Genomic DNA, 12,500 nt, shown 5'->3' with positions numbered 1-12,500 from the left:
CCAGGGACTATAGTAGAAAACACTTGTCTAAGATGCTGCACAGAGGGATTGAACTCAGAATCATGTGGTTGAGAAACAAACTTCTTCCCACACAGCTATGTCCATGCCTAATGTGAAACCCTCAATGAGAAACCTATTTCTTTATGGATTTCCATTGAAATGTTAAGTATTAACAAGAATGCCTAAATTCATCAATGCACGTAATTGCACCTCTTATCATAATATGTCAAGAGGTGTAATTAATAGCTTTTAATTACACCTCTTCTACAAATTATCGACTCTCATCCTTTGTATGACACCTCATCTCATACATGACTCTCCAAATCTCTGATATGGTTATGTTTCTCAACACGCTGGTTTTTTTGTTATTTTTTTCATTTGTTTTTCTTTTTGCTTTATTTTTGTTATTAGAAATGATAATTATTAGAGGTTTTAAAATAGGTCCAATAAACAGATTTCAAAGTTTTAATAATAATAATAATAATAATAATAAAACTGGGATTTTCCAGTCAACACTGACAGAACAATCAAGGCTAATCGACCAGACATAATTGTTAAAGACAGGGAAGAAAATACCTGCAGACTAATAGAGGTAAGCGTCCCCACTGATAAAAATATATCTGTAAAGGAATTTGACAAATTAAGTAATTAAAGGACCTGGAAATTGAAATACAAAACATGTGGCTTCTTAAAGCAAGAACTGTTCTTGTTATTGTAGTGTCCTATGTATGATAAAAAAGGGCTGTCAGAAACATCTAGATAACATCCCAGGAGAACCATGTCTCAGAGGAATCCAAAAGATTGTGCTTACAAGTACTGCCCACATCCGTAGAAAAACCCTATCAATTTAAATGTCTGTGTTGTATTACATGAAGATATTTTGTTACTGCCCCTGCCACTTCCCCCTCCCCAAACTTTCAGTCATATTGTGACATCTCTTATCTTTCACTTGCCCTAAGATGCTGGACATGTTACAAGTAATTGTAACAAATATGCAGATTAAAAGTAAATAATAATAATAACTTGGATGTGAAGCCTAAAAACAGAAACAATTCCTATAAGAATAGGTGCATTAGGTATGATTAAAAAACATTCAGACATATATATAACCAAAACACCAGGACTTACAAATGTATATAACATACAGAAAGTAGAACTATTAGGCACTGTGCACTTCCTACGTAAAGCACAGACCACAGCACAGATCCAAGGCACACAGAGCTGTGCTCGGTAGTACTGTGAAAGCATATGATAAAATAAGACTACTGAAGAATAACTACTACTACTACTACAACAACTACTACTACTACTACTACTTCTACTACTACTACTATAATAATTATCATTGATTTGATTCAGGTTTGTTCTTATTCCTGGTAGAGTTAATGTGAGTAGCGGATTATTACAAGTAACCTTAGATATTCAGAAGTTTTCAATAGTCCTGCATGTGCTTAAAACCTCCCAGATAATCTTTCCTGTCCCTAAGAGGAAAACTTTCTGTAGAAACTCCACAGGACATTCTGTTCCAGTCTCCTTCAGCTGTTACTACTACTACTACTACTATTATTATTATTATTATTATCATTATTATTATTATTATTATTATTATTATTATTATTATTATTATTATTATTATTATTATTATTATTATTATTATGGAAGTATGCTGTGCGCGAGAAGACCCGGCAGGACAAGTAGCACCCACTACACTCACGGAGTGGTTGGCGTTAGGAAGGGCATCCAGCCGTAGAAACACTGCCAGATCAGACTGGGCCTGATGCAGCCTTCTGGCTTCACAGACCCCAGTTGAACCGTCCAACCCATGCTAGCATGGAAAACGGACACTAAATGATGATGATGATTATTATTATTATTAATGCAGTGAGCTGGCAAAATCATTAGCATGCTGGGCAAAATGGTTAACGGTATTTCACCCATCGCTACATTCTGAGTTCAAATTCTGCCAAGGTTGACTTTGCCTTTCATCCTTTCAGGGTCAATAAAATAAGTACCAGTTGAACCAAGACAAAATATGTACATGATAACAATTCTAATCAATTAAGATCAGAAGCCATGGGAGCCACTGCCTGGTACTGCATCAGGGCAGTTATTATTATTTGGTTTGACTCAGGTTTGGGCTTATTCCTGATAGGATTTATGTGGGGAGCAGACCACTACCTGTTACTTTAGGTACCCACAAGTCTTCAGTAGTCTTTCAAGTGGTTACAACCCTCCTGATAATCCTTGCTGCCCTTAAGAGAAAACCGTTCTGTAGGAGCTCTACAGGGCATTCTATTCAAATCTCCTTCAGCCATTTGTCTATATTGAAGGTTTGTTTTGACTGTGAGGACACTATTAGTTTATATCTTCTACTATCTCCATAGGTTAACCAATGCCTCATGAAGGAAATTTGGTAGATGAAAACTAGGGGTCTGTCAAATTTGTGTATATATATATGTGTGTGTGTATCCTCCTTGTGTTGAATGTGTGCACACTTTAAACAAAACAAAACAATCACAGTTCATACAAACACTATTATTCATTTACAAGTGGATAATAAAACAATGATGATGATTATTATTTTCAGCTGAAATCCTATCAAGGGGACTTTCATCTCCTTTAATGGAATCAATTTAATTTCCTGGAGCTCTTCTTCCTAGCTAAGTGTTTATTACGTGCCAAAATTAGAAGCCATTACAGTTATTATTTAAGAGATGCAGTGTTAGTTAGATGGCAGTGATTGTGTGTTTAAATCTCACACAAGTAGACATACACGAATTCAGACATGTTCATGTTTTATAGAAATATAGATATCTGTCGCCTTGTCATCATTTTTCATTATCAGCTTCATCGCTATTTTATCATTATTAGGTTATCCTAAACTTTTGTAGCCATTAACCACATCATCCCTATTGTCCCATCATCATCATCATCATCACTACCACCACCACCATCACCACCACTAACACCACCACCATCACCAGACACACATGCACATACATATACACATATACGATGGGATTCTTTCAGTTTCCATCTACCAAATCCACTCACAAGGCTTTGGTCGACCCGAGGCTATAGTAGAAGACACTTGCCTAAGGTGCCACGCAGTGGGACTGAACCCGGAACCATGTGGCTGGTAAGCAAGCTACTTACCACACAGCCACTCCTGCACCTATGTATATATACTATATACTACTATATATACGTCCTGTTATTTGTATTTATGTAACATTTCTGGGGGTTTTTTCCGTCCTTGTTTTTGTATAACATTTACCGCTTTCTTCCAAGGAATGTAATGCTTTTAGCTTATTTTTCCTTAGGGCTGGCCAGATTGGAGCAATCTTGAGTATAACCAGCTGAAATTGCAAAGATAATCTGGAACTCGACTGAGGATAGAAAACTTCAAATGATCCATTGTTGTTTTCCTTGTATCGTCTCTCTGGATACTTTGTTATCCCTTTTTTGTTTCACCTAAACATCTGGATGTTTTGCATATATATGTATATATATATATATACAGTAAAAGCATGAATGGATTTACATTTTCATTTTCTGTGAAACTAACAGGTTTTTAAAAATACTTTTTTAAGACCTGTTATATGACTGTGCAACATTAGAGAACTTTGGAAGTCCGTTTATTATCTAAATCTGATTTTTATAGAACTATCCCTGATGCTTCAGGAGTGTAGCCTCACCCCCTTAGATGTTTGGAGAACTCAGATGTGTTTTCAGCTGATGAGTACGGGTCACTTGTATTTGCTGCAATATTTGCAGCCTTAATAAAACTGGTCTTCGTATGAAACAATTGTACCGAAATACTGATCCATTTTTGTTGCTTTTTTCTTGTTTATATATATATATATGATGTGTGTGTGTGTGTGTGTGTGTATATGTATATAAAATCACCATTTAGCATCTGTTTTCCATGCTGGTATGGGTTGGATGGTTTGACAGGAGTTGGCAAGCGACAAGACTGCTTCAGGCTTCACTGTCTGTTTTGGGATGGTTTTTACGGCTGGATGCCTTTCCTGACACCAACACACACACACACACTCGTTCATTTAACATCCTTTTTCCTCCATGCTTGCGTGGATTAAATGGAAATCTGTCATTGGAGTATCATTGGGGCTTGATTCCTTCTCTACTCTCACCTGTTTTTCAAGAAAAGGATTTTTCATTTCATTTGTCTTCACTAGTGCACCCCTAGTGGGGTATTTGTGGAAGGGGAATGTCCAGAAACGTTACTGTTTGTACTTCAGTTCTCTTATTCGCAATGTGAATGTAAATATACACCTACACACACATATATACATACACGTGTGTATTTGTGTGTGTGTGGAAGGCTTCCTTACGATTTCTATATACCAAATTCAATTTTTTTGGCCTAGGGCTAGAGTTATAGTTAAGTTTCAGTTTCATGTTGTTCTTGTTTAGCCTAAGGTCCAGAAGTCCACAGATTTTAAAATGTTATTTCTTTATTTAAAAAAAAGTTATTTCAGGGGAGATTTGACTGTGATTTCTAGCTGGTTCAGAGACAGGGTACTTCCCCACAATACACACACCATCCACCACCACCACCACCACCACATCCACAAAAATCCTGAGGGAGTGTTTTCACTGTAACTTTTATCTCATCGCTGATATAAAAATAATAATAAAAAAAATACTGGGATTATCCAGAGTGTATTTCCCTTTAATTATATTTCAATGAAGCTAAACTTTTATTTCTTTTCATCTTAACATCACAACCTTTATGAAACCTTTACGACTGTATTCCTTTCCTCTTAGCTAATTATAGCGAAGTTGTAACAGTCCACTTTACCCTTTAAATCATTATTCACTGAAGGAATGGTAAGCTACTACCCAATTACCAGAGGCCACTACCTCCCCCACCACACATATAGTCAATGGGCTGTATGTATGTGTGTGTGTGGGGGGGGAGTGGTATAGCATAGTCCTTTCCTTAACTATCTCTCTCCTGTATCCCTATCAGATTACATATTTTATTTTACTCCCAACTTTCACCATGTTATTCCAAACAATTCCAAATGAATGCAGACACATTATATATATATATATATATATATATATATATATAATATATATATATATATATATATATATATATATATAATCAGCCAAAATTGCGAGAATAATCTGGTACTTGACTGAAGAAAGAAAACTTCGAATGACTTGTCCTTATTCTCTTTGTATCGTCTATCTGGATGTTTTGTTGTCCCTTTTTGCATCACCTAGCTGTCCGGATGTTTTGTGATCTTGTCCCATTTTGTATTTTATATATATATATATATATATATATATATATATATATATATATATATCATACATACTAGTATTAGTTTTAGTTAGAGGCTGTGGCCATGCTTAGGCACTACCTCTAGACTAAAGTAAGTCTTCTGAACACATTACTGTCTTAACATGTTAAGGTTATCTCTACAGATACTCTATAGAAAGCATAACCAACACTGACTTTTGTTATGATGTTTCATATCCAAGATATCAGATGTGAACAAACAATGAGATCAAAGATGAAAAAAGGATAATGGACGAATATGCCATATTTCAGTTTTTGACCCTTCATCAGCACTCATCTAACCCCTTAATCACCCACAAACACATTGCTTAAATAGCCATCCTTAGACTCATATGGTCAGTTATCAAGTTTCCATGGCGTATAAGCATCTTAGATCACATTTCCTCTAAATGGGATGCCAGTCAGCTGCAGGGATACTCATTTACAGCTGAGTGGACTGGAGAAATAGGAACCGAAGTGTTTCACTCAAGAATACAATGTGCAACCCAGTCCAGGAATTGAAACTATGATATTGCGATCATGGTTTTGATTCCCGGACATATATGTACATATTGTCATCATTTTTACATCTGCTTTCCATGCTAGCATGAGTTGGATGGTTAAACAGAATGCAACTGGTCAGAGGATGACATCTGTTACTGAACTCATCTTTTTTATGGCTTCAACGGCTGAATGTCTTTTCTAATGCCAACCACTTTACAAAAACATACTAGATGCCCTTTTTTTGTGGCACCAGCACTAGTGAAGTTGCCTAAATTAGTAACACTAAAAAGACCCCTTTACTTGAGAGGGAGAATTGAAGATAGAGCTTTATGTGTGGTGTTGAGAGGATAATGTAAGAAAGGTGGAATAGAGATTTTGCATTTTATATAAGTAATTTACATAAGTAGGGGTGGCTGGAGTGATACCATAAAGAAAGATAAATGTGGTAATGACAAGGTGTCAGAACATACCCTCAAGGTAATGTCTAAGATGATGAAGAGAAGAGATCGTAGAGACAGGAGAATCAGTAATGGTGAGTAAAGCTGCAAGAGTGTGCGAGGACACTGAGAGAGGGTTATAAGCATAGGTGGTCACATGTACATAGGAGATGAATGTGGGAATGGTGGTGAACAAGTAGTCAATGGTAACTATGAGTGTAGGGAAGCAAAAAGAATGCTGGGCAGAAAACATGAATTGGAAGTAGCTCAGAGGAGTGGGAATGGTAACTGGTGGAACAGAAATGGTGATGGGTTCAAATTTTATTACTTACAACAGCAGAATAATACAGCACTTAGGAGAGTGATGCGGGGACTGAATGATAAGGGGATGAAGTGTTAAAGGTTGAAAAAGTGAGAAGGTTAGCAAAAGTGGATAAAACAAAAGTGGGGATGGATGATGGTAAAAATGATGGTAAATATGGGTAGGGGTGGCAATAGAATCAAGGAAATAACCCAGTTGTCTGAATGGAAGAAGGGGAAAGAGAGAAAAAGCAATTGTAGACTTGAGAAGGATACTGGGTAAAGGACATTGGGTGAAGGACCCAGTTGTGTGCACAGAGTGTATAGACGTACATCCACAACTTCAATGTATGCAAACACTTTTGCTTTCAGAATTTCTGTTATATTTTGCAAGTGAAGCAAGGCAGGTGTTCAATGTAGTTGTCTGGATCATCAGATCCTGTCAAACAATTCAGTTCATGTCCACATGGTCAAGGACATTAAATGACAACGTGTGTGTGTGTGTGTGTGTGTGTGTGAAATACAGCACGATCATCTGGTCACTTTAGGCATAATTTACAAAAGTGGTGCTCAAGTGGTTATTAAAAGAAACAAGTATGAGTTTTTACATGAATCTCTGCAAAACACATGCCCATTGTCTCAGATTATATTGTCATACATAGGCGCAGGAGTGGTTCTGTAGCAAGTAGCATGCTTACCAACCACAAGGTTCCGGGTTCAGTCCCACTGCGTGGCACCTTGGGCAAACGTCTTCTACTATAGCCTCAGGCCAACCAAAGCCTTGTGAGTGAATTTGGAAGACAGAAACTGAAAGAAGCCCGTCATATATGTGTGAGTGTGTGTCCGCCAACACTGCTTGACAACCGATGCTGGTGTGTTTACGTCCCCATAACTTAGCGGTTTGGCAAAAGAAACTGATAGAATAAGCACTAGGCTTACAAAGAATAAGTCCTGGGGACGATTTGTTTGATTGAATGCTGTGCTCTAGCATGGCCACAGTCAAATGTCTGAAACAAATAAAAGAATAAAAGAATACATGTCCATTTTTTAAAGCAATAGTTTTGATTTGGGAGATTTGGCCAATCTATGTAGAAGAGCACACTACCACACAGAAGCTATCATTTTAGATATCTATGTGTGTTGTGTGTGTATATATCTGGAGTATCTCATCTGTCAGTAGTACAGGGCCTAGTCATACTATATAGCACCTGCATGCATACATACATATGTACGTACTTACATATTTATGTATATATGTACGTATGTATGTGTGTTTGTATGTGTACACACACACACACACACATATATATATATATTTATATATATATATATATATATATATATATAGGCATAGGAGTTGCTGTGTGGCAAGTAGCTTGCTTACCAACCACATGGTTCTGGGTTCAGTCCCACTGCGTGGTGCTTTGGACAAGTGTCTTCTACTATTGCCTCGGGCTGACCAAAGCCTTGTGAGTGGATTTGGTAGACAGAAACTGAAAGAAGCCTGTCACATACATGTATATATGTATATATATGTATGAGTGTATATGTTTGTGTGTCTGTGTTTGTCCCCCCAACATCGCTTGTCAACCGATGCTGGTGTGTTTACGTCCTCATAACTTAGCAGTTCGGCAAAGGAGGCCAATAGAATAAGTACGAGGCTTACAAAGAATAAGTCCTGGGGTTGATTTGCTTGACTAAAGGCAGTGCTCCAGCATGGCCACAGTCAACTGACTGAAACAAGTAAAAGAGTATATATATATATATATATATATATATATATATATATACACCCACACATATATATATAATGTGTTTGTGTGTTTGGGATACTGTTAATTATATGTATTTAGCATAATTAGTGAAGACAAACTGTTCTTTATCTCTATAACAAGCTGGTCATGGCTGGTTACAGTTTATTGCCATCAAGAACTGGTTCACCTCAGTTTTATTTCCTGTGTTTTGGTGTTTGTGTGGTTCTGTTCCTTTTAATCTCTGCATCCACTTTGTTGCTGGAATTGGTCAGATGAATATTTAAGTCTTGGATATCTGTAAACTGCCTTCTCTCTTTTCCTGGCATTCTCCTTCCCTTCTCTTCACTCTTTCCTTTCTTCACCTCCATCCACATCTGCCCACCCTTCTCCCCTTTTCATCTTTCCTTCACCTCTATCCTCATTCCCTTTGCCTTTCTTTTTGCTGCTGTCTTCATTCTCTTTTGCTTCCCTTTTGTTCTTTCCTTTCATTTCATTCTTCCTTTCTTCTCTTTCCCCTCTCTCCCAGGTACCGCTCTTCCCTCACTAAACATCAGTAGAGCAGAAGATAGAATCTTAGTGGTCACAGCTATTACTAGGGAAAAAACCCATTTTTTCATAATATGAGGTGGGATTAGAAATTTGAATTTGAAATTAAAGAACCATACAAAAAAACAAAAAACCAAAACAAAACATACAGAATTCTCACATTTCATTTTTCATTACAGAATTCTAAAAATTTCTAGCTGGCAGTAATCATGTCTAGCATTGTTTCATTCTTTTTAGAAGTCATCAGCCTGACATAACCTGTGATCAATTTAACATTTTATGATGCGAGATATTTCATCAGGATGAAAATAATTACAGCGTGGTGGAATGTTTTACACCCCTTTTCTTCATAGATCGTTTTATAGTTTAGGGATTGAGAGAAAAGAGAAAAAGTTCTTAGTGTTTATATAAGGTTGTCCCAAAAGTTCGTAGAAAGTCTTGGAAAATAATGGTCTTTATTTTGAGGAATAATTTTTGTTGTTTTTGTTAGTACTTGGCGAGTAAAAATTCAATTTTCGCAAGTGTTTAAGAAGTTTTGGGACAACCTAGTATATAGGATAATAACAACTGTTTTCAATAGACAAACTACCTTTTGCTATTTATTTGATTGTGTGTCCTTGCATTCCGAGTTCCAATTTCATGCAGTTCCTCTTTGTCCCCAGTCTTCTGAGATTAATGAAAAAAGTATAGAGGTGGTCGATGCAACAAACTATACCCATAAAAATGTGTTTTCCCCCAGCCCCAATATGTCCACACTAAAATGACTGAATCCATTAAGAGAATAAAAGATTAAGTATGTTTAAAATATGCTGCGGCTGTTATATATTCATGTTTCTGTTTATCTTTTTATAGGAATCTGAGAAACAAAAAAATATCAGGTACAAAATTGTGGAGGAATTACTTAAGACAGAAAGGGCATATGTTACAAAGTTACATCTTGTTGATCAGGTAAGTTGATCAGTGTTAATTTTTTATATATATGTTTTTTTAGATTTTCCTTTTTCTGTTTTTTTTTTATAGTTTTTGTTTTTGATTTTCATTTCTTCATTTTCTCTTCAGTAATTATATATATGTTATAGTTGTTGTTGTTGGTGAGTAGATCAAGATTGGTTTTGATTGGACATTCCTATGGCACACATAGGTAGTTGGTGGAATGACTAGCCCTGATGTACACACCTGTTGTTCCAGGTACACCACACCTAAGGACCTTGCCGCACACTGATGTGCAGTGAGGGATCATCATAAGTTACAGGGTTACAATTGGGATATGTATTTTAAATTTACAGAAAATTTGGAAGGCAATGTGGTTGCTGTTTCCAGCAGGTCAAACAAGCACATAGAGGCTTCTTTGTTAACTTTTATATGTTGATATTTTCTATGGTTGCTTTCTTCTGTTAGTAAAACAAGTGGCTCTGTGGTTGCATTGTTTGCTTTATAAGTACATGGTTTGGGGTTCAGTCCCACTGTGTGGCATCTTGGGCAGAGGACTTCTATAGCTTGGGCCAACAAAAGCCATGTGAGTGAATTTGATAGATGGAAACTAAAAGACGCCTATTGTGTGTGTTATGTGTGTCTGTGTGTGTGTGTGTGTATGTCTTGGTGTGTCCTTGTTTTGACATCATGTGGTTGTTGTAAATGAGTGTCACTATCATGCAGGTGGTGTCCTTTGTTTCCAATCTTTTGTGGAAACATCTCAAACCAGGAGGACATGTTACCTCACTTGTAAATATATAAAGATTAGTGACAGGATGAGCATTCAGCCCGAAAAATCTGCCCCAATAAATACAATCTGAAAGAGTGGTGATCAAAATCCTCATCTTCATCATCATCATCATCATAATCAACAGCAACATCTAATGTCTGTTTTCTATGCTAGCATGTGTTGGATGGCTTGAAAAGAACTGGCATGGCTAGGGGAACCACACCAGACAACATGATCTATTTTGGCTTAGTTTCTACAGCTGAATGCCCTTCCTAATGCCAACTACTGGGAAGCGCATCCACCTAAGATATACATATATATATACACACACACATGAGCATATATGTATAATATATATATATATATATATATATATATATATATATATATATATATATATATATATGCATACATGTACATATATATACAAGGTGTGATAAGTAAATTGTTGCCCTTTTATATTTTCAATTTCGTGCATAGTTTGTTTTTGATTTTGTCGACTACAGATTATAGTAGGGTCAGTTGGGCACCATCTGTGAGAAAAACAACACCATGAAGCAATTCACTCTGCCAGAAATGTGGAAGCAACATGCTGTACTGCTTGGCGTTTGTGCTGTCAGACAATTTCTGGGACCTCATCACCCCTAACATTTGGCCACCTAATTCCCCAAACTGCAACCCCCTTGATTATTATGTGTGGGGTGCAGTTGAATGAGAGACCAACAAAACTCCTTGTAACACCAAAGATGGACTGAAGGCAAGGATTATGGCAGTATTCACCAAGGAGATCGCCCAGAAAAGTTGCAGGGTATTCCAGAGCTGTCTGGAGGCCATGATTGAAGCCAGTAGTGATTTTAGTGAATAAATTTACTCTTTAGTATTTCAAGATAAACTTAATTGTGGTAAATATATCTGTTGAAATGGGATGTCAGTGTTATTTTCGTTTTTGTGTAATTTAGATGAAAATACATTCACTGCACCACACACACACGTGTAAATAAGTATGTGTGTTTGTGTTTTCTTGTCTGGAAACCAGAGATGGTTGGTAACAGGATGCACATGTGGCCAGAGAAAATCTGCTTCAATAAACTCCTTCTAACCCCACAAATTTGGAAAAGTGTACTTTAAAATGATTGCATGTGTGTGTGTGTATGTGTGCGTATGTGTCTCTGTGAATGTGTTTTATTCTGTAATAGGATGAAAAATGACTGGACTATGGCAGTATTCTATACGGTCATTTCCCAGTCAACAAATCATCCATTAGCTCTGCATTTTCAAAGTTGAGTGGGAATGGAAACTTCCTTACTTGAAAAACAGGTAAGGATAAGTGGCAGCATAGGCATCCAGCTGTAAAAACAGTACCTCAGTAATATGTATTTGGCTTACCTATGTTTGAATAGAAAAACAAAAGTAAAAATGTACAAATCTTACAGTTGTTTGCTTCTGTTTACTTCACCAAGTGACACCATAATTTCTTCTTTAAGGTGACCAAATAAATTTTCAAGTACAAATTATATCCTAATGTCACTCTGTCATCTTACATTTCTTGGAATCTTGGGACACAAACAGTTAAAGATATCTCTAATGAATTGAGAATAATTCTTTCATGCCAAGAGAAAAAAAATAAAGGTAACATCTGCTATAGATAGATATGAACTCACAACCTATGGTTTGTGAAGTGAAAACACACACACCACACTCACACACCACATATTTGCATACATTGGTGTACTGTTCAGGCGTTCTCTCATGTACATGCATGTAGTCACACATACACATATACATACACACACGCATTCACATACACATGCACAAACTCATATATTGTAGACATTGGTGAACTCTGGCATTCTCTCTCATCTACATGCATGTACTCACACACACACACTTGTATACACACACTCACATACTCAGGCATGTTTTTCTCATGTACATGACTA

General features: G+C 36.6%; 1 protein-coding gene across 4 annotated transcripts in view; it reads left to right on the top strand.

The window, feature by feature from the left end:
- The window catches only part of LOC115211592 (FYVE, RhoGEF and PH domain-containing protein 2), a 531,041-nt gene that overhangs the window by 408,450 nt on the left and 110,091 nt on the right, over nt 1-12,500 (top strand). For all 4 annotated transcript variants that reach the window (XM_036503008.1, XM_029780160.2, XM_029780163.2 and 1 more), the window contains one exon: nt 9,711-9,806. In XM_036503008.1, coding sequence (XP_036358901.1) covers nt 9,711-9,806 — 96 coding nt within the window. The remainder of the gene's footprint in view (nt 1-9,710; nt 9,807-12,500) is intronic.

Source organism: Octopus sinensis, linkage group LG5 (genome assembly GCF_006345805.1).
Source record: "Octopus sinensis linkage group LG5, ASM634580v1, whole genome shotgun sequence".
NCBI classification, from domain to species: domain Eukaryota; kingdom Metazoa; phylum Mollusca; class Cephalopoda; order Octopoda; family Octopodidae; genus Octopus; species Octopus sinensis.
Note: the sequence above shows the minus strand (reverse complement) of the source record. Positions and strands in the feature narration are given on the sequence as shown.